We start from the raw sequence: 24,321 nt of genomic DNA on the forward strand, positions 1-24,321 counted from the left end.
AAGAGGTTTGGGAATGAGGGGCCATAACTGATGTAGTAACACTAAGTTTTTCTAAATTACTGAGTACTTATTATTTATTTAGAGTACAGTAATATCATTACTGCATGATTATGCTCATCACTATTTAAGGGATCTGTTAAGATGTTTAAAACTATTCTAGTTGTCACCTGTGTCCACAATGAAGGCCAGTTATCTCATATTTTTGTTTAAAACCTATTTTGTTCTTTAACTAAGAGAAAGTGACGCACAGTTTAGTCATGGCTTTCCTGTACACAGTCCAAATTATGTAATACATAACAGATTCTTTAAAGAATATTTACAGCAAGTATTTCATGTACAAATCATTTACATTTGGAATATAATGGCGTTATCTGCGACTCAGACCGTAATGAATAGCGTATTCGTCAGGGGCCATTTTGTGCTGTGACTTGATGTGCTACTGAGTATTTATAGTGACGTTCACAGTGAATGTGGGATTGACGCAAAATAAACTATGCTGCCCATGTTTACTGTAATGAACACATCAAGGAACATGTCAGGTTCTGTCACAGTGTGGCTCACTGATGAGCCTCTTCACTGCTTTTAATCAACAGTGGAGCTCTACGGCACAGAGGGAGATGTGTCAGACTGTAGGAGTAACAGGTTCTGGGCTTTTCATGTGATTTGTTGAAAACGGGAAATATAGAAAATGACCAGACTTATAATTTAACCCTCTGAATCCCGAGCAGTTACTTGGCTTTTTTTTTTTTTTTGGTGGTTTTGCTGTAACCTCTATTGAAACAGCACAATCATGGCTACAAGTCCGGAGAACTCAAAAATATCTTTTGTGCCGTATAGCAGTTATCACAAATCATAAAGCAGAAGAAACGTAGTAGAATTTCTTTGCAAATTTATGGAACAAAAATGTAGAAAATTTTGATGGGGGCTCAACATGCTATACACATTGAACTATTTACATTGTTACAACCTCTATCATCCTCTCTCTCTCTGTCCTATCTCCTCTGTGCTCCTGTCTGCACTTGTGTCGACAATGTGATCCATTTTTGTTACATCACAGTTGTTTTCAGCAGAGTCATTCAAGTATTCCCAGTGCCCCAGAGGACAACGTTTTAGCCTTGTTAGTCTGGATTGTGACTAAATGGTTTATTTTTGGCAAAACTTTGAATGACACAGGAGTGATTTGGATCACTATCACTATCAATATCACTGTTCTAAGCTTCAGTTATTTTTCCTTTTAGGAAGCATTCGGTGCACATGATTAGTTCAATTACTCTCTGAAATTCAAAAACCCTATGTATTTTTTACAGTATGTAAATGGTGTAATTATGGCAAAAAAAAAACCATCTTGGTTGTTCAGTGGGTAAAATACTGGACACAAATGTTCTCTAGATGTGTTGGCCAAGACATCTAAGCCTTTGTAAATGACCACCTACACATTATATATCTGTTTTGTCTTCTCAATAACCTAAGTTTCCATCTGTATGGATGCAAAAGCAAAACTTATTTCTGTAACTTATGGTACTTTTTTTTACACTGAATGTACTAGTGTTTGGCCTCAGGAACGTCCGTCTTTAGTGTCCAACATAGAGGGGCTCCACTTTCCTTGGCACCCCTGCTCCATGCGAGTATACTGGAACAAAAAAATATGGGCGACAGAGAAACTCTGAAAACACATTTGGATTCAGCAAAAATACATTAGAAACAGCCTCGATGGGAACAAGTCTTTGATAACCAGGGTTATCTTCCAAGTTAAAAGAAACAAAAAATCTTTTCAGAGCCACCAACAACTAAATTATTCTGTGTTCAGAAACACTGAAAGTTGGGATGAATATTTCAAAACAAGCACCGATTCAAAATAAGGCATTTCTTCAGAAAATGAAGAAGACCTGTCAGGTTTATTCGTGGTTGCTGCACCTGCAGCAGAGAAGCTCAGCTGACATCCTCCTTTGTACCTTGCTTCTTATCAGAGCAGTGTACGCCGTGAAGGTTATCACCAGGAAATCTGATGGCTGTTTTTTAGCACAGTTGTCAGTTCTTTCAGTTAATTGACCTGTTGAAGTCGGTGAGTCGATGAACCGTGCGTTTGAGAGGTGAGTCAATCGCATCAATCAGCAGCTCATTAGCTAACTGGCCGGTTAACTGTCTCTGCGTCCGAGCCGAACTCCTCATTTAGCAGTTTCAGCACGTTGCCCGAGTACTCGTCTCTCGGCCGGCCCATCCCGTTCAGCTGTACGGGCAGGAGGTCGGGGTGGGGCGGGACGTAGGAGGCCGGGCAGTGCAGCTCATTTAGAGTAAACCAGTAGGTGTCCGGATCCACCTGGATTAGATGTCGGAAGACGCTGTGTGGAGGGGCGAAAGATACATGAGAACGAGATAAGGTCTGGGCTGTAATTGTCTTTGTACATAATATCTATTCCACAGTAAACCATCCTCCTGTAATCCAGAGTGACAGACTGAGCAGGTTTGCAGGCTTTACTGTGCAGTCCTACAGTTTAACTATAACCTCATTAACTCAACACTGCTTTTTCCCTTCAGGTTGTTTTTTTCCTTTAAGGAAAGTACTCATGTAGAACCTATGTTCTATTGTTTAAAGTTGTTTTGCAAACTTTATGAAGCTTAGCAGGTGTTTCCCAAAAGCAGTATATCTGATCTTCTTTATGGTGTAAGTATTGTTGCCCACCAATATCACACCAAATGGTGTAATACACCCATCGGTCCACCAGAAGATACTGTGCCGGTGCCACGTTTTGTCTCGTCTAGGTGTAAACAGTCGACGCATGTATGGCCAGGGTCGAAGAAGGAGGTCATGTGACAAAGTACAAAGACTGATAAAGTCCACATAGACTTCAAGGGTCAAGGGTGGTTGGATAGAACAAACATAGGACTTCCACCCAGACGACTAATGTTTGAATTAGTGAGAAAGCAAAAGTCATCGTGGATTTCTTCTAGGTTACGTAACGTATTAAACTTAAGTAACCTATGTTGCTTGCATAAAATTCCTTATTTTTACTTGGGCAATGATCTAACCCAAACCAAATTGCGAATGGGTCATATTTACCAAATTATGATCTTTCCCTAAACCTAACCACATGTTTTTTGTTGCCTAAACCACAGACTGTATATAGCTTCCATGTTTGTAAAATGAAGTTGATGCCAAAGTGCCTTAAACTGCAATACCACTGAGTTGTTGGCTCAAAAAAGCCTCCACCTCCACAGACTCCCATTTGAACTTCTCTCATGAAATTCAAAGTGAGAAAAAAATTATTTTGGTGTTGTTAGCTAGCGGCACTTTCTCACTCGTTTTCTGGTCGTCCATCTGAAAATAAGCACGTCATTAATTAGAAAATGAGCATGATTTTGTGGGCGTGTCTGTTTGATTGACAGGCCTGTGGTGCAGTCAGGTCACGGCTATCGATGGGCGGGACGTAGTCTCATTGGGTTTTCAATCAGATGGAGTCACATCCCCCACTTACTTGCCCAAATATGGTCACTTCTGGCTCCAAACAGCCCCGAAATAGCAAGATGGCGCCAGCCAATGTCCGAACTCAAGGCTTCATTTCAGCCATTCACAAACCAATGGGTGACGTCACTGTTGGTTGCCGCTTGGCCTAAACTAAAGACACCTTTCTGATCACGCCTAAACATGACATTGACACGGTATCCTCTAGTGGACTGACGGGTGTATTGCATGCGTTGGTGTGATATCGGGTTGTACCCTCACACTAATATAAATGAGAAAAGAGTAACATTTGCACAGATTACCTACATATTCACGGAGCTAAAAGGAACAGTGGAGTTCAGGGCAAATTTAAGCTCCTTCGTGCAGCGTAGTGGGTAAAACTGTTTACCTTCTTAAACTGACCTCACCACAGCAACATGAATTATACAAGGCAGTAACATGAAGGCTGCAGACTGTTTATGGCATATTGAGCCTTGATTTCACGTGACAATTTTAGTGTCCTTTACAACAGACTCACAGTGCATACATTTATCATTAAATGCCCTATCCATGGCAGTGAGTGAAGTCTGAAGTCACATCTTGTTGTGCATGTTTTACTTTTACAGCACACCAGACTTGATACGGTGATGGTGAGCATTTCAGACATATAACAGTGTAACCCAGGAGCCACGAGGGACCAGCTGTAGGACTGACATTTGGAGTCAGCCAGAGTGGAGGTTTGCGGTTGTATCTTGGTTCATCATGTCAGGTGGACGCTGGCGACCGAAACAGCAGTAAAAACCCTCGGTTTGAATGTACGGCATTCTGTCGAGTGCAGCATGGAAAGATGAAGACCGGTCAAGGGTCAAAGGTCATGGCCTGTGCTACTGATATCATATAGCCTACCATGAAAAATGTGGTGGAAAAAGTATTTAAATTCATTGATGTAAAAAAAATAAAATAATAATAATACTAAAATGTAAACTTGAATGTTTGTTGTCAAATAACTTTAAATAATAATATATATATTATAAGTGGTAATTTTCTATATTTCCTGTTTTCAACAAATCGGGATGAAAAGCCCAGAACCTGTTATTCCTACAGTCTGATACATCTCCCTCTGTGCTGTAGAGCTCCACTGTTGATTAAAAGCAGTGAAGAGGCTCATCATTGAGCCACACTGTGACAGAACCTGACATGTTCCTTGATATAATATATATATATATAATATATATTGAATAATATAATGAACGTACAAAGTTATAGTTACGAAAAAAACCCACCTTTGAACACCTAATCTCAGCCAATTTGTCTCATTAGGACTGTGTGGATGTGGTTTGATCAGATTTGATTGACAGCACTGGAAACATAAGTAATCAACACCACAACTATTGACATTTCTGATTCAAATGTTGCTCATTAGCTAATTAGCCCAACTGGTGCAAAGAAACGTGTGACGTTGAGAAAATAGATTTACAGCTCATCTACTGAGGTATTATCAGCTCAAAGAATTCAACCTATTCAAAGTATTATTATTGAATTATACGTATGCTATGTGGATATAACTGCTTTGTTAGTAGTAATGCAACGTTACAGCTGATTGCTGGTGAAGGTGGAGCGTCTTTTAACCAAGTTTATCTATAGCAAAAAAATATATATTTTAGGAGTGACAGCCGCTAAATGGTAATGTAGTGCAGCAGAGTCTTGATGTAGCACAAAATGGAAATACTCGAGTACAAATGAAGAAGTTACATCATTCCTTTCCACCACTGCAATGGGCTTTGATAAAGTCTTACCTCAGACAGGCCTCCTGCAGTCCGATGGGTTGTCTGCAGCTCAGGTAGGGCAGACAGGCTTCACAAGCAAAATCAAGGTCTGCTTCACCTGAGATAAACAAACCACAGGACCTTCACTGCATTTCATTCATACCAAGATCAAAAAACTTTAAGATTTTCTTTCATAAATAATGTAATCACAATAGAAATCAACCTGGCACATATCAATACAATGCCAACTTAATGAGTGGTTACTGTTGTTTCTGTTTTGTGAGTACAGTACATGTACAGTGACACTTCCTGATCAAACCATCTTGAGATACAGTTGCCCGAATTCAGGGTAAAGATGGGAGGGGGAAGAAGGATAAAAGAGGAAGAAGATGAAAGAAGCAAAAAAAAAAAAAAAAATAGACCAAGCATGGACTTTACCTTTGCTAACTCCTAATGAGCTGATAGAAACTGCTGAGATGGCCGAAGAAAAATTTCACAGCAGGCTGTTTGCACATCTCTGGATTTCACACATCCACTCCTTCCCTTTGAGGAGTGGGTGTGTGTGAAAAAGAACTACCTTACCTCCCCCCCCTATCCATTCCTCTACCTTTTCCTCCCTTCCTGCAGTTTTTTGTTCTCTGACCGACCTGCCTCTTTTCTCCCATTCTCTCACTGTACCTTTCATAACCCTGCCGGCTCCTGCTCCCTCCATCCACTTAACTTCTTTCCACTCTTTCATCTCCTCTTCCTATTGCTCTCCCTCCGACTCCCTCTCCCTTTCTCCAGCCTTCCCTTCAAGCAGACATTTAGCGATTCCCTAAGCTGAAAACTGGGCTGCCTTTCAAGCCTCGTTTCAAAACATGTCTCTCTCCCCCTCTGCTTACTCTATTTGCCAATTCAACCCACACTCGGCTTGAACTGGGCCTGCTCGCTGTGTGTCAAGAATAAAAGCAGCAGTGCACATTTCAGAGTTAAATAGGATTATTTAGCAACTGCTTTTATCCCTTTTCTTCCTTCCTTTCTGGTGCTGCACTCATAGCCTGTAGTCTTTTGTGGAATAAAGGTGCTTGGAGAGAAGCAGAGAAGTGAGAACTGCTAAAGAGGAGAGGGCCAGGTGCCGTTGGATTCTGCTGTAAATTAATAACAGGGTGGAATTGGAGCTGAAGCGGGAACTGAAGCTGAAATGCATTATTTGCTTCAGTCAATCTGTGTTTCTGTCTTTCACTCTCTGTGACTAAGGCTTGGTAATTGGCTTGCTGCGGGCGTCCCAGAGGTAAGCTGGAGCCAAATCGGTATTCACGAGTGTGGCTGCAGCCGCTGACTGTTTCTCTCCTGCTCTTTCGCATTCTCTCTAGCTTCAACACCAAATCTCTCCCCTTCTGACAAGAAGGAGGACGCCATCAAGTGCCAGGAAGAAAAATCAAGCACAAAGATCTTAAAAAAGATGGACCAGACTCTTTCTCTAATGTAAAACAAGGCACTCCAGGTATATGAGGGTTATATAAGTCTTCAATTGTCATGAGTAGAGGCTGCTTTTCCACTATGACATCTTCATGTCAAGGTTGCCTTGTACAGTAGTAAGCAGAACTAAATCACCACATGAGGCTGCAAGAGAAGAAGAGAGTTTCTCAATGACCCTTGAGGGTTTTCCCATTTGGCACCAGTTCAATTCTCGTATCATGTATAGACAGTTAGGAAACATATTGTACATAGACAGACTGTTCTTATTGACCCCACTGGGAATTTATTAAGCATAATTTGTGTCCTACAAAACAGCAAGTGAGCAGGCAAAGCTGGACTCACAAATGTTGGATCTGTTTCCTTCTCTGTTAGTACTAGCCTGGTACTACCAGATGCCACTGAGGATCGTATGCAGTTGTTCCATCCCTAATGGAAGTAGACCTCAGGCAAATGTTGACGTTGGAGCACTGCTGGAGCAGCCTTAAACCAATTGCAATTGACCACCATACGACGTATGGTGTGTGGCAAAACTGGACAGCAACTGAGACCCTCTGCCAATGTGAGCAGAGTGCAGCACCATGTTTGTAAATGACCATTGGAGACTTTTAAAAAAAACTTTTAGTGATTGTTCTTGCTCTTGCTCTTGCTCGCCTTGCTATCGCTTCATCTAGCTCAACCACTGCCGCTATTGTTGGAACTACATTTTGAACCACACATTAGTCACCCTCACAAGTTACTGATTGGTGTGGCCTTTAGATTTGCTAAAAAAAAAAAAAAAAAACTTTAAGCCAACAGGGCTTCCAAATGAGCAACAGCCAGACAGAGAAAGGCTATTTTAGTGCATCAAAGAGGGAAAAAAAATTATGTTAACAAGTGTTCTGTCTATACTTTACTGTGTGGACATTTTGGGGATTTAAGTCCATAAAGCCCTACTTTTCTTCTAGACTTTCACAGGCATTAAACTGAGATATGAACTGTCCATACCTGGCCGAACCTGACTTTTACTACGTGTGAGAGTTGAACCACCGTTACTCTTCTTTCAAAGACAAGAAATTCTTGCTTTTCAAATAAACAAATCAGGGACCGGGAATAATACACTCAGTGGCCACTTTATTAACTGTACACCTGCTCATTGGTGCTAAAATCTACTCCAATCATCAGCCAGCAACCCGTTGCACAAAAGCACACAGATGTTGTCAAGAGGGAACTGAATTTACGGGGGCACAAGCACACCAAAACTCAACAGCGGAAAATTTCAGCTGGTCTGACAGATGTGGATTTCATGCAGCGACGTGCAGTTGGTAATTCAGAAACAGCATTAATCTATAAATCCATCGTGCCTTTGTTTCAGGCTGGTGGTGTAATGGTGTGGGGTACCCTTTCTTGGCATACATTAGACTCCATAATACCAACCAAGCATGCTTTAAATGTCACAGCCTACCTCAGTAATGCTGCTGACCATTAGCATCCATTTATAATCATGGGCCCCCCCCCCATCTTTTAACGCTCCTTCCAACAGGACAACGTGCCATATCACAAAGTAGGAATGATTTTTACCATTTGCATCACCTTAGTTAAAAGTGTTAGCATGCTAATAAATGCTAATCAGCACTAAACAGAGAGAACTGAGACTAATGGGAATTAATGGCGCCAGTTATGGGACAAGTAAATATATTGGCCTGATGGTGGAACCAGATAAAAGTGGTGGACCATTTGCCATTTGTCTCCATTAAGACTTGAGAAAAATACTTTACATGGCTCTGTAACTCCTAGATGCAAATGCTACATTGGGCACTTAGGATATTTTATAGTTTAATTCGCAGAAAACAACTGCCTGCAGCAGCTGAAAATAAGTTTGTTGATAGGTTCATTACTTGGTTGGAAAACCAAAACAATGGGCTAGGCTAAAAAAGCTCGGAGTGGAACTGCAGGGTTTGATTTTAATTCTCCGAGTTTATTCATCACTATGAGTGACACATTTATCATTACACGCAGTTCATTGTTAATAAAACATATTGTTTAATGCTATTTTAGGAACAGCACATATTTTACACTTAAAGACCTAAATAAATAGAGTTATGTGTATCAGTTTAAAACAGTGATTTAATTAAGGCTAATATTTAAACTTAAGTTTTCACAGCGTACCAACACTAAAGAGCAAAGTTTCCAGTGGGTCTGACTTCACATGTCGAACAGCGTACATCCAAAATATTTTCTCTATTATTGGAGACGGGTACAGATGGCTTTTCTCACCTTTCTTTGCACCTCGCTGCAAAGTGACACTGAGACTGACTGACGAGCACTAAGTGGAGAGTGGTTACTGCCCCCAATTCTGCCATTCCAGGTAGGCATTTGTTCCAAAAATTACCCTGTGCCACAAAATACTACCTCTGCCTCTACACTGCTGGGTGATCGTCCTGTTTTAACCAACTCTGTTCACACCCACTATGAACCACAGACCCTCAACTACACATGAACTAAGACACTGACTTCACAGATCATCACAAGGACATTCAAGCATCTCGAACACACTGAGACGTAGAACGTATCTTGTGTACTTGAATGTTTATCTAACTAAAGGTATATTTTACACACTATACTATGTGTCTAGTGCCTTTAATAACTGTGAACTATGTTTTTAAACCAAATTTGTCTAAAAAAAAAAAAAAAAAGAAAGGGGAAAAAAAGGGGCAGTGCGGCCCTTCTCACTGCTTCATCTACTGCCGGCAAAGGCTGCATCCAGCCAAGCCACCTCTGTAACACATGGTGTCAACCAGCTGCTAACTTTTCATTTGTCAGTGATGAGCTTCACCGTGTACCCACACCAACATCAGTAACGTTCACACCGTCATCCAGTTCAACTCCTCACTGTGTAAGTAACCAGGTTAGGCAATCCACCACTCAAAATGGAAACTTCTAAAATCCGACTTTTACACATACTTTTGCATTCTTTTTTAAGTCAGCATTTTATCCATTTTCATTTAAACAAATATTTTGTATATTAATATAATTTAAAGTTAAAGAGACAGTGCACATTAATAGATGTAAACGTGCCAGTTTGGCCATCTTGTCTGATTTTCAACTGCAGTCTCTGTGCAGGTGGAATGACAGCAGACACAATACGCCTTCATCACTGCTGCAACCGCATCAATCAGTTCCTGCATACTCACTGTCCTTGGAAAATACTGTAGAAGTGATTATCATGACCACTTTTTGAATAAAACATTTTCTTTGCATCTTTATCGCTGATTGCAGCCACCACTTCCTAATGCAGGTGTCGGGCATGTTATTTGTTGTTTGAAAAAAAAATCCTTATTCCCTCACACATAAGACACCAAAGCTGACAAAACGTAGTTGCACACAGCATGCAGGTGTTCTTAGTTCTATTACAAGTGCTGTGTTTCCCTTTAGAGTATTCAGCAGTAAAGGAAAATCAGACAATCTGAAGCCAGTATGTCTGTAACAGAGACATGGCTGTTTAATGAACATAACGATGGATGAAAAATTAAACAAGCAGCTTATAATTATATCATATACGGGTAGTAAGCCCCCAATTTTAATGAGCATTTTCAGTAATGACTCTAAAACTTTGATAAGCACAAAATAAAAAAAATAAAAATAAATCAATAAACATCTCTGAGCTTTCCTGTGGTGTCCTGATTGGCTGATTGCTGTGCACATTTAATAGTGTTTCTCACTTGATTGTGGTGAAATGGAGCTTAAAGGAGAGCAGCTGCAAGCAGAAGTTATTGGGTGTGCAACTAAAAATGCAGTTCTGTTGGCTCTGGTCATTATCTTTAAAGTCATCTGTAAAAAAAATTGTATCCCAGCACTGCCGCAGCCTAAAGGTAATTTTAGTAGTGATGATATCCCACTCAGCACTGAGTGATCTTTATGTATGGGAGGAAATGGAATGTATAATTGTTGTCAAATAAAATGATGCAGGTTTAAAAACTGGATCTAAACTCTAAAAGGCCACCAACTGTGATGAAAAGCACCGCCTCATGTCAAATACCAGAGATCGACACACCAAAAAAAGGAACGCTTTTGTTGAATGCATCTTAAGCTTTCACAGTCCAATTTTTAAAATACAAAACTGGATCATTGCTTCAGGTCTTCATCATAAAAGAGAAAAGCAGAATTATGACACAATGACTCATGTTGTGGTACCCCAAATGGAAATTCACTGTTATACAAGACTGCCACCTAGTGGAAGACAAAGTCATTGTGTTCTGAAATGTATCTTAATGTCTCAATCTTGTTCAACTTTCTGTGCACGCCATATTTATGTGAGAGTTTAAACCTCCGATTATTCTGATATAAAGCCTATTAAACGCTACATTTTAAAGAAGAAAAACAGAAAACAAACAAATTACCTGCACCTATTTGCCAACATTTTTTACACTTCTGTTAATGCATGGGTTAAAGAAACAAGACAAAATGTGTGAAAGTAAGACTGATTTGGAGGTATAAGTGGACCTAATTGTTTCCAGTCTTCATGCTAAATTAGGCTTTCAATACAAACACAAAATTAGTGTTGACCTTCACATTTCACTCTCAGAAGGAAAGCTAATGCTTGTTTCTCAAAAATGTTGAACTAATCCTTTAATGCAGAAGTATAAAGTTAACTTCTGGAAGAGGATACAGCCCAAAGGCCTCATTTAAAACTAATCTTTCTTGTATAGTAACGCTGCCATTCGGAGACCTGAATACAACTTAATTCATGACTGACATGTTTGATTTTGAGCACAATTTTACTCATTTTCATTCATCACAGCTCTCATTGTATAAAACCGTTAAAGAGCGAATCTATCCGCAATATGTTCTGGCTTAAATGGGCACCGTGTTGCACCAATCTTCATTAAGTGACCTGCCATGCCGAGACTAATTATCCAGCTACGACTCATTTTCCCATCCGCTCTTTCTCCACTCTTTACCCGGTGTGATCATCATCATACTACAGATCATACCAGGCACAATCATACAGGATGATCCTGCGTGTTGTGTGTTGGTGAAGCTGTCTGTTTGTGTTGTGTTTCCATTCTCTTACCCAGATCCAGCCTCTGGTACAGTGAGCCCAGTCCCTGCAGCACCGCCAGCTGCAGTTTGTAGGCCATGGTGTGTGTGTAGACGGGCCCGGCCTTGGCGCTGATCGGAGCCTGTCGTGCCAGAGAGGAGGTCAAGTTGGGCAGAACCTCTTTGGAAACCCTCCTCCGCAGGAAGTCCCCACATGTTTCACCCAGCGTACACAGCACCTGGCACGCAATGCACAAATGCAGCAAAGTTGACAGGATGAAATAAAATGTTCCTCTTGTGTGCCTCAGGGGCTGATGGCACTGCCTTATAGATGAATCACAGTATTTACAAAACCTAGATACACACAAAAGCTGCCATATTACTGACAACTAGAACACGGTTTGTCAGAGGCGGCAGGAATGAGTGACTAAATGACAAACTAATTATGTCCGTTTTGTCAATTCATCGATGAAAATCTGAATAAGAGATAAAAATTGTCAAACTGAAGACAGGAGCTGACAAGCTGAAAAATGTACAGTGGCAGGTTGATTCCACTGACACGTGTGCTTTGAAAAAAGATCACAAACAGTTGTGATCTTCATTCATCAGAAGGCCATTTTCCTTCTGTGATTGTGAACTCAGCTCTAAGATCCAAAAACAAGTTAATGATTTTTTTCCTTGTAACAATTATCTTTTAGAAATGCTTCACAGAATTACCAAAATTAACCTTTCATTTTATAATGAATTGAGTCTTTGCTTGTGTATAAACCCACAGCCTTTGATTGATTCAACATTAAGTCATAACATTAAGTTTAAATTACTAAAAGATTTTGTCAAACCTGTCTAGTTGCTGCACATAATGGTCCTGATTATGTATTACAACATTAAAGTTAATCCATTTTCTGTATAGCTTTTCACAGTATCAAGCTGCAGGTCTTTTAAATAATCCAGTGATACTTTCAATTAACAATTGAAAGTTTTTTTAAAAGTGAAAAACTATTTTAATAATTATTACTGATTCGAGGTTGACATACCCTGAAGGCTCTGAGGACCACTAATGGGTCGTCAGCTGTGAGTCTCTGCAGGAGGGTAGGCCAGCAGCGATGAGCCATCGGCAGCAGTTCATTTTCCTGCTCACTCAGTACGCAGACACACAACTCCAGCACGTCCAGCACCTTAGCACAAAGACACACAACTATTATTTATCTTTTGCACACACATGTAGATTTTAGGTGATGTAAAGCAACCGCTGGAGAAACCTCAGCAATAACAGCTGCTTGCTTTTCTAGAGTTACAACTTGCCTGGTTCAGCACAATCAAGTGATTAATTCATTACTGATAAGAGTTTTAGGCCAAATCCTATTTCCCATCCCGTGGCCCGAACCCTCGTTTAAGAGTGTCCTCTGCTGCGTAGTGGCCTTTCAGAACGGAGCTAGAAGTGGTTGTGCTTAAAATCTTAATTTAAGGAAATGGGACACTACTTGCTGCGTCTACAGTAGCCGCAATTCTCCTGAGCTAATTATAAATAAGTTTGTAAGTCTCAGGAATTTGATTATTAATTTTATGGAAATATACAGTTTGATGAAAAAATAGTGTATCTCAGAGAATCAGCTATTAATGCTCACAAACAAGACTTCCCTTAATCTGTTTGAACTATAAAAAGCTTTCTTATCCCAAAGGTGCACTTTCAGATTCCCAAAATATTCTTGAAAAATAATCTATTTCTTTTTTATGAACCCTTTTTTGCATGTAATGTTGCTTCAGTTTACAAAGCATTCTTCCATCACTCTGTTTGGAGGGCTAGATGACAACTACCCCTCGATCCCTGAAAGTAACGGGGCACCCTACCATATGCAGGCGTCCACAGAACAGAGGGGTAGGGTCAAGTGATAGGGCCAAGAGGGGGGATTGGGATTGGGCCTTAACCATGCGTTTGCTCAGTCGATAGGTGTACCACTCTAGACTGAACTGAATTATCTCAATAGCCATGAACTGCTATTAGTTCCAGTCCAGATATCCATGATGCCCAGAGGATGAAATCCATTAACTCTTCCACCAGTGAGGAGTCATTTATGAGGTTGAGCTTTTGATAGAAATGTCTTGACAACTGCTACATAGATTGCCATGAATATTTTGGTATTTAATTTGATGTCTACCTCAGGTTGAATTGTAATAACTTTTGTGATCTTTTTAGTTTCCATCTAGCTCCATCATGAGGTCCAAATGTTAATACAACACAGAGATAACACCTGTGTTTATGACCAACTACCTGCATAACAAATTTCATGGTCAGGATTTCCCATTTAGATTCCCTTTGGGTTTACTGTTACTATGCTAAACTGTGATGGTCAACATGGTATTATACCCGATAAATTCACTATGTTTGCATTTATAGCATTAAGTTCAAAGCACTACTGTGCCAAAGTATTATCACATCCTCACAGGGCCGCCGGCATGTCTGAGGACTCTTCTCTTGTATAATGTCAACTTGGCAAGTGTCTGTTTTACCACTGCTGTCGTGTTAACAAAAGGCTGCACAGAGACAGACTTTCTCTACAGCATCTACTGCTACTACATTTAACAAACAGTCAAATGTGACAGACTCATCCGAACTCACTTGTTTCACTTATTTCTTAGTGTGAATCCTTTGAGTTATTAAAACTTGATTAAAAGTCTCTTGGGAGCTAAAATAATTTATATTGTAATTATAACAACTCATAATGAAATCATGTGTGACTAGGAGATTTGTCTCACCATACCCAACTCATCACAGTGTTTCGAGAAGTCTTTCTATAGTATCTATGCATTAAAAAGAGATCCTATGACATCACACTACAGACAGAGTACCTTGAGTCGCAGCCTGAGGCTGGGGTTGGACAGCAGGTGAATGCAGCGCTCCATGACATCTTTAGTGATGCTGAGGTGGGAGGGAAGCTCGGCTTTCACATCAGGACCATCGATATCTTCAACATCCTCACCCTCAGTGGGAGGAGGCACCTCTGGAGTGACAGTAAATGTACAGCCAGATGGTTTGGTGATGAATCTAACAGCTGCCTCGTATAAATGCTGTGTTCACATTTCTACTGTATTTTTAACTACAATAATCTGAATTTAATGTAATCAGCACTAAGGTGCACAACATATACTACTGTTTTATCCTGAGAAAGACTCCATATTACCAAAGTCCTCAGTGATGTCTTCCTCTATCCCAATGCCCTCTGCCAACTCTTTCTGTTTGCGGTAATCCAGCAGGAACTGGCAGATGTTGAAGTCTTCCTGGTCAGTGGAGATCTGCTTGGAACTGGCAGGCTTACTGGTCCTGCTGCAATGGGAGGGAAACCACCTCGCTAAAGGAAGAACAAGAAAAATACAAACATGGGTAAGACATTAGTTAGAATAAAGCTATAATAAGCAAAATCTTTCAAAACCTGTCAACCAAAGACAGCGGGGATAACAATGTTTTTCTAGTATTTTCTTTCGTTGGATTTTTCCAGCCTAATAGAGCCCAATGGTATTATTTAATTCAAACATTTTAGTGGTGTGTTCAGCCTGTCAGGGTTTGGGAAAGAGCTGATAACTGTTGCATTTCTGAATATTTATGCCAAACAAGAAAAAACCTCAGACAGTATTTAAACAGTCATGATTAAATACTCAAACTTTTCCCAGTCTGAAACTACAAATGTAACTTCAGGTGCTTTCACACCTACCCTGTTTGGTCTGAATAAAAATAAATAAAATAATAAAATGAAGGTCTGAAAGGTGCCTTGGACCACGGTCTAGAAAAAAGGACCAAAGTTTGGTCCAAACAAAGAAAGCGGTCTCTGTCCGGATCAAACTGAGCCCAGGTTTAATATGTTTGCTGTGCGAAAACACTTTTTTGGTTGGTTTGGACTTTCGGACCAATTACAAGAAGTTGAGTCAGGCTATCGTCACCCATTAAATAGAAGGGAAAAAAAAAAAAAACAGTGGAGAAAGAAAAATGAGCCGCAGTAAGACATGAGGAGCAGGAGAGCAATGTGAAATAAAACTAGCTGGATCAAATGTCTAACACTTAATAAAAACATGAACCCTGATTCAGACTTCTAAGAGGGAAAATGCTCTTAAAAAACCTTCAAAATGGAAACTATTATGATAACAGTAGGTATGTACTGTATGATACAGTATGAGTCATATTTTGTTCCTTCTCCTTTCTGGCTCCCAAAACATGATGAAGGAGCTGACATCACTTTACCCAGTGCCTTCATGAGCGCATGCAGCACGGAGCAGAAAAGAGCAGCCGTGTGGTCGTAGCTGAGATCCAGAGCCATCAGCACATCCTGAACGATGTCCCCGACCAGAGGCAGCAGGCTGCAGTCAGAATGAGTCAACATCACAGTCAACACCCGCGGAGCCTGGCGAACAAGACGGGAGTATGATGTTCAGGGCAGCACAAACTATCAGACCCATTGACAGCATACAAAGAGAACGACATGATGAACATGCATCTGCGTCTCAATTTTGGGCAAAGAAAATCCTGTCAGCTCTACCTGTGGATGCTGGCTGAGCCTCTGCAAGTTGAGTGATATGTCGTTGAGCAGGTAGTCGGAGTTCTCATTGATCAGCTCCTTCAGGGAGGGGTAGCCACAGGCCTTACTGATTTCCAGCATGGAGCTGAGTGCTGCCTGCCTGACCAGCAACGTCTCCTCGCCGGCTTTCTCCAGCACGGCGTACAGTGAGGTCATCAACAGGGGACGGAAGTCGCGCCCCAGCACCTGGGCAAAGCAGGCGATGCCCTCGAGTTGGATGCACAGCTGCCAGATGCTGCTGTTGAGCTGGTGGAGGGTGGAGGTAGATGATGAGCGGGAGGCGGTGACAAATGAAGGAGAAATCACTTGGAGAGAGTTCAAGTTTGTGTTGCTGGCATCGATGTTGGATATGCAGAGAAGTCTGGATGGGCCGAGCAGCTACAGTAAGAGAAACAACAAATGTTATTGTCATACAGTTTTTCCTTTACAACGCATTGTAGTTTTACTATAAATATAAAAAGGTCAATATAAATATGAGGTTTACAATGTAAAACACGATTCGACAGTTTCGATCATCATCAGGTAATTGTAGCAACATATATCAACTTTTTTAATACAATATAAATATATTTACGCCTGATTCATCATAATCTGTAGCCCTCAGTAACTCACTTTGGCCCTGAGACTGTGGCTGTGTACAAATTTCTCACAATTTACATATATATTAGACAGGTCATTTATGAAAGCAACAAATTTGTCTTGAGGGAGGAACCCCAGACTGTCTCTGCAGAGGCCCAAAAGTCTTTCAAACTAGTATTTCTGTTCTTCCAATCACTTTCATTTGGTGGTGTGTCTAGATGGGCACGCTTTTCAGCTGACAGAAGAAAACAGCAGGTTTATCCACAAGCGTGGAGCGTGTGTGTTAACGTGTGTGTTAACATGTGTGTTAACGCAGCTGGCAATGCTCTGCTGGGTGGAGGCCACGAAATATTCCCTCAGCTCAAAAATCCAACCTTGATACAGTGAGTTCAAACCCTGAAGCAGATCTCCCTATGCTCAGTCTGCTCAGTCTGTACAGCGATCAATCCAAGGCCATGGCAACAATGAAGTCTGGGTATGTTTCCCAATACAGTCTAGAGCGCTTGGTTGGGAATGAAGTAATCTGAGCCACATTTAAATGCAGAAAGAGTTGTGCATTGTAAGCTGAGCAGGGAGTTTATTATCACACTTGATTAGAAAATGCTCACGGGGTGAAAAATGAGATGCAAAATTTTGAATTTAAAGCGCAAAGTATCGTTTCTTCATTCAGAACATCTCTCCATGAACAGTGGGCTCATTTGTTAGTTTGTTGATCAGCAAATTTAACTGCTGATGCTGCAATATTCATAGCCCATTATAAAATCCATTGCCACATCAAACTTTAAACCAGTGAAAGACATTCAAGGAATAGTTTGAATAGTTATTTTTAAGGGAATAAAATAACTATTTTTTTATAGTATTATAAAAAAATACTATTATATTATAAATATAAATATAAAAATTATAATTTTAAGGGAGCGCTTATTGGCTTTCTCAATGAGTTAGATGAGAAAATTTATGAAAAGTGATAACAAGGGGGATTTCAATGTGTTGTTAGTTGGGTTTTGTTACCTAGCAACATCTTGTTTCCAGCTGCTAGTCTGATTTATCTTCACCAAACCAATCCCTTGCTCAACTAACTCTCAGCAGGAAATTCAATATGTCCAAAAATGTCAAGCTATTCCTCTGATCATTTCATGAAAGTATTGATAAAAAAATAAGTTAAGGTTGGGTCTCATAAAATGCAAACAAACCAAAGAAGCTGGTATCCATCCTGTGCGCCATCATCAGTGATGACTCCAAAACTTTCTATATGGCTGTTCTTGTTCACTACTAGTTTCACTGATTTATAGCACACACCGTACTTCCCTTTAAAAGGCTTTGAAAATGGAACAAGGAAACAGGTAAAGACAAAAAAATATTGCTGACACTAAGGTAGAGGTCCTGATTAATGAAGCAGTGCTAAATAAAACTGTATTTAGCACGTTCTCTGGAGAATGATTCAAAAAAGAAAAAGGACTTGACTTGTGTGCAGGTGACTAAAGAAGTCAGCAATGTTTGAGGTCAGAAAGAAGTTCAGAAACTAATTGCCAAATAAGAATTGCTTTGCACAAAAATGGAAATCACTGCCCATGGGCAAGGACTATCCTGCTCATCAATATGTGGATGAAAAATATCACTTCAGTACCTGTTCTACTTTACTGTTTGGTGGCAGTTTTGTAGTTGTTCATCCTCTGTCATACGTGCAGAAATGCAGATCACAAATGATTTTACTCACACCATCCGCGAGTACTAAAAAAAAACAACCAGAACTGACCAGACTTGTGTGCACTGAGTTGGCCTTTGTGTGCCTTGTTGGCCTCTCTAAAACAGGAGTGAGTTGCTGGCACAGTTCAAGTAAAACTTGCTGTGACAAACAAAATCTCCCTTTGCAAGAAGATCCCTGCTGTCACTAAAATACGTTCTGTGCTCGGTGCTCTATTTTCTTGCAGCCAGGCAAGCTCAGTCATCTGCATTATTTTAAACACACGTTACTCCAGTTAAATTAGCCTCAACCATCTCTAACTTGTGAGATTTATCCACACTCACCGACAAGATAATATTTATAAATCGGTTGATAAATGAGGCCCTGGGACTGAAAATCTTCTCACCTGCTGATCCTGCCGGTCTCCATCCGTCTCCTCACTGACGGTAATCAAGTGCCAGTTGTTCAGGTATTCCTCCATGATGGACGCCACTGCCGCTTTAAGGTCTTCCTGGGTGGCAAAGTGTTCTGGAACGTCACTCTCCAAACCTTGTGCTGCCACGGTGATGCCCGCAGCACCCCTAATTATCCCATTGAGCACCATGGCAGTTTGCTTTCTGTATGCTGAAGACTGGCGGTACAAGTCCAGGAGGTGGTCAGTCAGAAGGTAAATGTTGCCATAGTAACCTAAAGACAGAATAAGGGAAAGTTACAGGATATCAGAAATCATTCACGGAGCCTGTCCCTGAAGTTCATACGAAGCAGCACTCATACCTAATGTCTGGCAGATCTCCATGAGCACGGAGAAGATCCTCTCATCTGTGAAGAAGAGAAAATGTTTCCTCTGTACGTGAGTGGTGTGGGACTCAGGAGAGCCTGTCTCCATGGTAGCAGCGTAACTCCTTTCCTCCACAATGCGAACATCCGTCACATCCAGCTCTAGCACCTATCAAGGCAGACAAAAGGGTCGTTGACCATTTTAAGCCAGTTTAAGATGAACTCTACCAGATTGTGGTTGATGTTTGCAACACTTTTGTACAGATTTAATAATACCAGTCAGTTAACAAAATTGTTTTTAAATCTGTTTTGGGCATGCAAAGGTTTTTGTTGTTGTTACAAGTGAAATTACTACATTTATAGTTGCAATCCTGCAGTGGGTTGGTTTTGAAATAATCAAAGTTATAATAATAACTTGGTTTCTAAAAAGCAAAAAATACTATAAACTCGCTAGAACAAAACATGTGTTATAAATCAAAAGCACAGAATAGGTCTGGTATAAACACACTAACTAGTGGCAGAGAAAAATCCTAGGAATAAGTTTAATTATTAGAATTACATTATGATTAACACATAAGAATACAACTTATACATGTTGAATTCACTGTGAAGTACTTCAGTAGATATATCATGAGTCATTGTGAGGGTGATATTATTGGTACATTACAAAGAGCATCAAAGATAATTAAGAACTAATGGTGTGAATTTCTTGGTTTCTAATGAAAGTTTTAGTCTTGTAGTTAGAATTTCCTTAACACACTGATTTCAGTTCTTTACACATCTACCTTTTTTAACTACGTTTGGCTTAATCATTGGAACTGATTTTAATACCAACTTAATGAGAGAATAAGATATGACTCGCTGCCTTATTTTCATGGATTAAGATCATGGAAAGTGTGTTTCTTTTCTATGTTTTAAAGTCTGAATGACAAGGGACAAAATCATGGAACTCAATGGACACAAATATGTATGATAGTGTAGAAAGAATAACATTTTACATGTACACAACAGATATGGTTCCAGTAGATGTTTTTTTACATATGCAAAGAGGACCATGACACGAAAAAAGTGTTAAAGTACAAAATGGTTTTACATTTAAATTCATGGCTGTTGTTGAGTAACAACTGTAAAAGTAATGAATTTACTCTAATTATTTAATGTGCTACTCCGGCTGTTACATTACCTGCATCAAGGCTTTGGAAATCCTCTCCAGATGTGCGGCAGAGTTGAGCACCACAGAGACGAGAGGACCCAGAACTTTTATGTAACCCAGAAACACGTTGAGGACAAACAGCTTCTTCTGGTCGTCGGAGGTCCTCATCAGTCTGGGAAGGGAGGTGGCCAAAGAGTGGAGATTCTCCGACAAGACGTTGGTGAAGGTCTGACTGCCGGAGCTCTGGTTCCTCTGTGATACCTCTCTGAGAGCAACCTCACACCTACAGGAGAGGACAGGAGTTTTAGTGAATAATTTGCATCAATTATTTCGGACTTTGTCCTTTTTTCGCACATAATTATCAATCACATCAAACCTCTGTCTGACTGTGGGCTCCTCATCGTTGATCTCTCCCACCAGTGCTTCCAGTAGTGGTCCCACACACTCTCCCAGGGACTGACCACACCTGGCCAGCAGATGGTCGGCCAGCTCCACCATCTCCAGTCGAACCCTCCAGTGCTGATGGGCCGAGGTGCAGGAGATGATCTTCTTCAGCAGAATAGACAGTTTCCCAGCCGTATTCTTCACCCAGTCTGGTGACCGGTGGACCACCAGCTGTGTGATCCTCCCCAGCTCTGGAGAGGGAGACTTGCAGGACTCACTGGCCTGAAGCTGAGCGTCTTCCATGACAAGCTCCACAGTCCCGGACCAAACCTGAATGACATTAAGCAAATCACTGCAGTATATATTTTTTTTTTTACCTTACTTTGGTCCAAGCAAGAGTAGACATGTTTTCTTTTTACTCTTTTTTCAGTTGACACAACTGTTAATCTATGATGTTTTCATTCAAACAAATGAAACTTAATGAGTAAAGGTTTCAGTCTACTTACGTAAGGAGGCTTCCTTTATACGCACGAGTATTAAAAACTGACCTGCACACAGCAGTTCATCTCAAATGTTGTGTCAGCATACAGACCCAATTGTAATATTTTCATTATTATATATAATATAAAGAAATTAATATAGACATAAAAAACATATGGGCATTTGTCATTATTTTGTGATATATTTTAGACCAAACTAATAATCAGTTCCAGAGGAAACAATCAACACGGTCATGAATGATTAAAATAATTTTGTGTTGCACCACTTAATAACATAAAATACATACAACTACTAAATACACTGTGTGCACAATTGTTAGGCAAGTGAGTATTTTGACCATGTGTTCATTTTTATTCATATGTTCCAACTCCAAGCTGTATAAACTTGAATGCCTATTGGATTATAGCATATCAGGTGATGTGTATTTGTGTAATGTGGGAGGGTGTGGCCTACGGGGAACAAGTGAGATGGGAAAATCTTCATTTTTCATTTAGTTGCCCAATAATTCTGCACACATACAGTGGTGTGAAAAAGTGTTTGCCCCCTTCCTGATTTCTTATTTTTTTGCATGTTTGTCACACTTAAATGTTTCAGATCATCAAACAAATTTAAATATTAGTCAAAGATAACACAAGTAAACACAAAATGCAGTTTTTCACACAGGACCATATGGGTTTGGATTTTTTTTTTTTCTCCCTTAATAATAAAAACCTTCATTTAAAAACTGCATTTTGTGTTTACTTGTGTTATCTTTGACTAATATTTAAATTTGTTTGATGATTTGAAACATTTAAGTGTGACAGACATGCAAAAAAATTGGAAATCAGGAAGGGGGCAAACACTTTTTCACACCACTGTAGATATTCTCCTAAGAAAGCCAAAACCTCACTTTTACTTTCTTAGATATTCAGGTTTGAGGTTTATTAACATTTTGGATTGACCGAGAGCACTGTAGTTGTTCAATAATAAAATGAAACCTCAAAAATACAACCTGCCTAATAATTGTGCACACAGTGTACAGTGGTTATGAGCAGGTGTACTATTTTAATCGCATTTGATTAATTGGGTTCCATTCATCTACTTTTAGAACTTGTGTGGAAATCTGATGTTTCAGGTCATATTTACGCAGAAATACAGCAAATGTGAAACTCTAAAGCACCACTGTACATTGGAGGGATACATTCAAAATACATACAGTCAAACACAATCCTGATTATAACCGATGATATAATGAGTGACTTGTAACAGGTAATGCAATCATTAGAGTATTAGATTTAGTAGTGGTAGTAGATTTGGTACCTTGATGGCCCTGACCGTGACTGCATGGCCTTGTCTCAGATCTCCTGTAATGATCCTGGCAACAGCCACAGAGATCCCAGGTAAGAATGAAGCCATGGTGCACCCGACAGAACATCGCTCCTCTGAGGACGGGACGACGTGTTCCTGGGAGCAGTCACACTGCAGAGCCAAAACCTGGAGGCACTTCAAGGCCGCTGCCTGAATACTTCGAGATTTCTCCTTCTCTCCTAAAGCCAGCAGCAGCGATACAGCAGCGCCTAATCCTGGCAGCATAACTGGTTCGTAGAGTTTGAAGACTATATCACCGTAAGCAGCATGCAGCAGGGCATCCAGGCACCTCAGCACAGACGATTTCAGCTCCTCCGACGTATCTGCGGGTTTCCCGGGATCAGTTGGAGAGCAGAGGCAGAGACACAGCTCTGAGAATAGGTCGTGAAGAGTCTTCCAGCTCTGGACACAAGTGTTTTCCAGAACGTGGCTCATGGCCTCTGCCACAGCCCGCACAAGCTGGTCCGTCTTGGGTCCGGGGACTTTAAGGACGAAGCGAAGAGGGAAGAGAACATACTCTTGGAGCTGCTGCAGTGTGGCATCATTGACTTCTTTTAACTGGCCGGTCAGCGTCTCCACGTTGGTTACAGTGGGCTCCCGGGTGAGCAGGACGCAGCCCGGGCGCAGGTAGGCGAAAGCGATCTTTGGATCGCTAATCTGAGACATGTTTTGAGGCATCGCAGCAGGGGCCACTTTAGTGAAGGACTTTGGACAGAGAAATGGAGAATGTGAGAATAAGACACATCAATTTTAACTTACCAAGTACTGTAGGCAGGAGCTAAAAGTAATGTGTTCTTGGAGCTAAAATAATTTACATTCTGTCTATGATTCAATCTGTTGTGGTGGTCTCCCATGTGGACTGGTAATTTGGGGAAATTACATTTAAAAGTCTACACAGAAAATATGCCTGGCTGGTAACCAACAGCTAAACTGAACTAAAACTGTAATTATAATCAATAACTAATTTGTTAGTGAGTAAGGATACAACAGGCCAGAGAATAAAAAGCCACCATCTCTTAACATTGCTACTGATCTCTAATGAAGGATGTTAGGTTAGGTGAGGGTACAATGTGCATGCCACCAACATCATTGATGGTGATGATGTTTTGTGTTGGGTTTGGGTTGCTTGTATGAATTCGTATTAACTTTGCTACACACAAGGTTTGTAATTATTATACAAAGGCCCACATTGACGAAGAAAATGTTATTTTCGTTAAAAAAAAAATAATAATAATTAATTAATTAAAAAAAGACACATTTGGAAAAGCATGCTTTTGCAGTGGGACAACAACATCGAGTAAATGTAGTCTGTTAGCAGACGGCGCCGCGGCACGAGCGTCATAAACAAGCAGCCTACCTTCACATTGGCAGTATCACGTGGGTCCACTGTGCGGAATACCAAGTACTGTCAAGATGTTTACTAGAAAAAAGACATTTCTCTGTGATGAAGTTGCTGAACTCTGGCCGAAGGTAGCGTCATGATCTGCGTCGACGTCGCACATGTATGACGTGCGGTGAGACTTCCGGTTTTGGCGATTTGTTTTCAGAATACGAGAACCGAAAGTCATACTGTGAAAAAAAAAACAACTTAGAAAAGCAAAATAAACAACGCTTTCATCATATAGGAATGAGTTGAGTGTTTAAAATAA

The 24,321-nt window shown here is 40.4% G+C and overlaps 1 protein-coding gene across 1 annotated transcript; it reads right to left on the bottom strand.

Moving 5' to 3' along the window:
* tti1 (TELO2 interacting protein 1) lies at window positions 1-24,143 on the bottom strand. The gene is made up of 14 exons (XM_069693938.1): window positions 24,030-24,143; window positions 22,625-23,377; window positions 20,817-21,154; window positions 20,471-20,723; window positions 19,285-19,456; window positions 18,917-19,197; window positions 16,209-16,625; window positions 15,914-16,073; window positions 14,862-15,029; window positions 14,530-14,681; window positions 12,717-12,857; window positions 11,717-11,921; window positions 5,236-5,323; window positions 1-2,339 (listed from the first exon to the last, which is right to left on the bottom strand). The coding sequence occupies exons 2-14, from the start codon at window positions 23,348-23,350 to the stop codon at window positions 2,120-2,122; spliced, it is 3,321 nt and encodes a 1,106-aa protein (XP_069550039.1). The 5' UTR covers window positions 23,351-23,377; window positions 24,030-24,143; the 3' UTR covers window positions 1-2,119.
* Window positions 24,144-24,321: the final 178 nt, after the last annotated feature.

The sequence above is a fragment of the Brachyistius frenatus genome, unplaced genomic scaffold, assembly GCF_029030835.1.
Source record: "Brachyistius frenatus isolate BFR_SWC_R1_liver_20210118 unplaced genomic scaffold, ASM2903083v1 Contig_16, whole genome shotgun sequence".
Taxonomy (NCBI): domain Eukaryota; kingdom Metazoa; phylum Chordata; class Actinopteri; family Embiotocidae; genus Brachyistius; species Brachyistius frenatus.

Coding starts and splice junctions, on each gene's coding strand:
- tti1 (XM_069693938.1), bottom strand. CDS start 23,350: ATGCCTCAAAACATGTCTCAGATTAGCGATCCAAAGATCGCTTTCGCC. Junction 15,030..15,913: donor TGCGCTCATGAAGGCACTGG/GTAAAGTGATGT, acceptor TTCTTCCTTTAG/CGAGGTGGTTTCCCTCCCAT. Junction 14,682..14,861: donor AGACATCACTGAGGACTTTG/GTAATATGGAGT, acceptor CTGTCACTCCAG/AGGTGCCTCCTCCCACTGAG.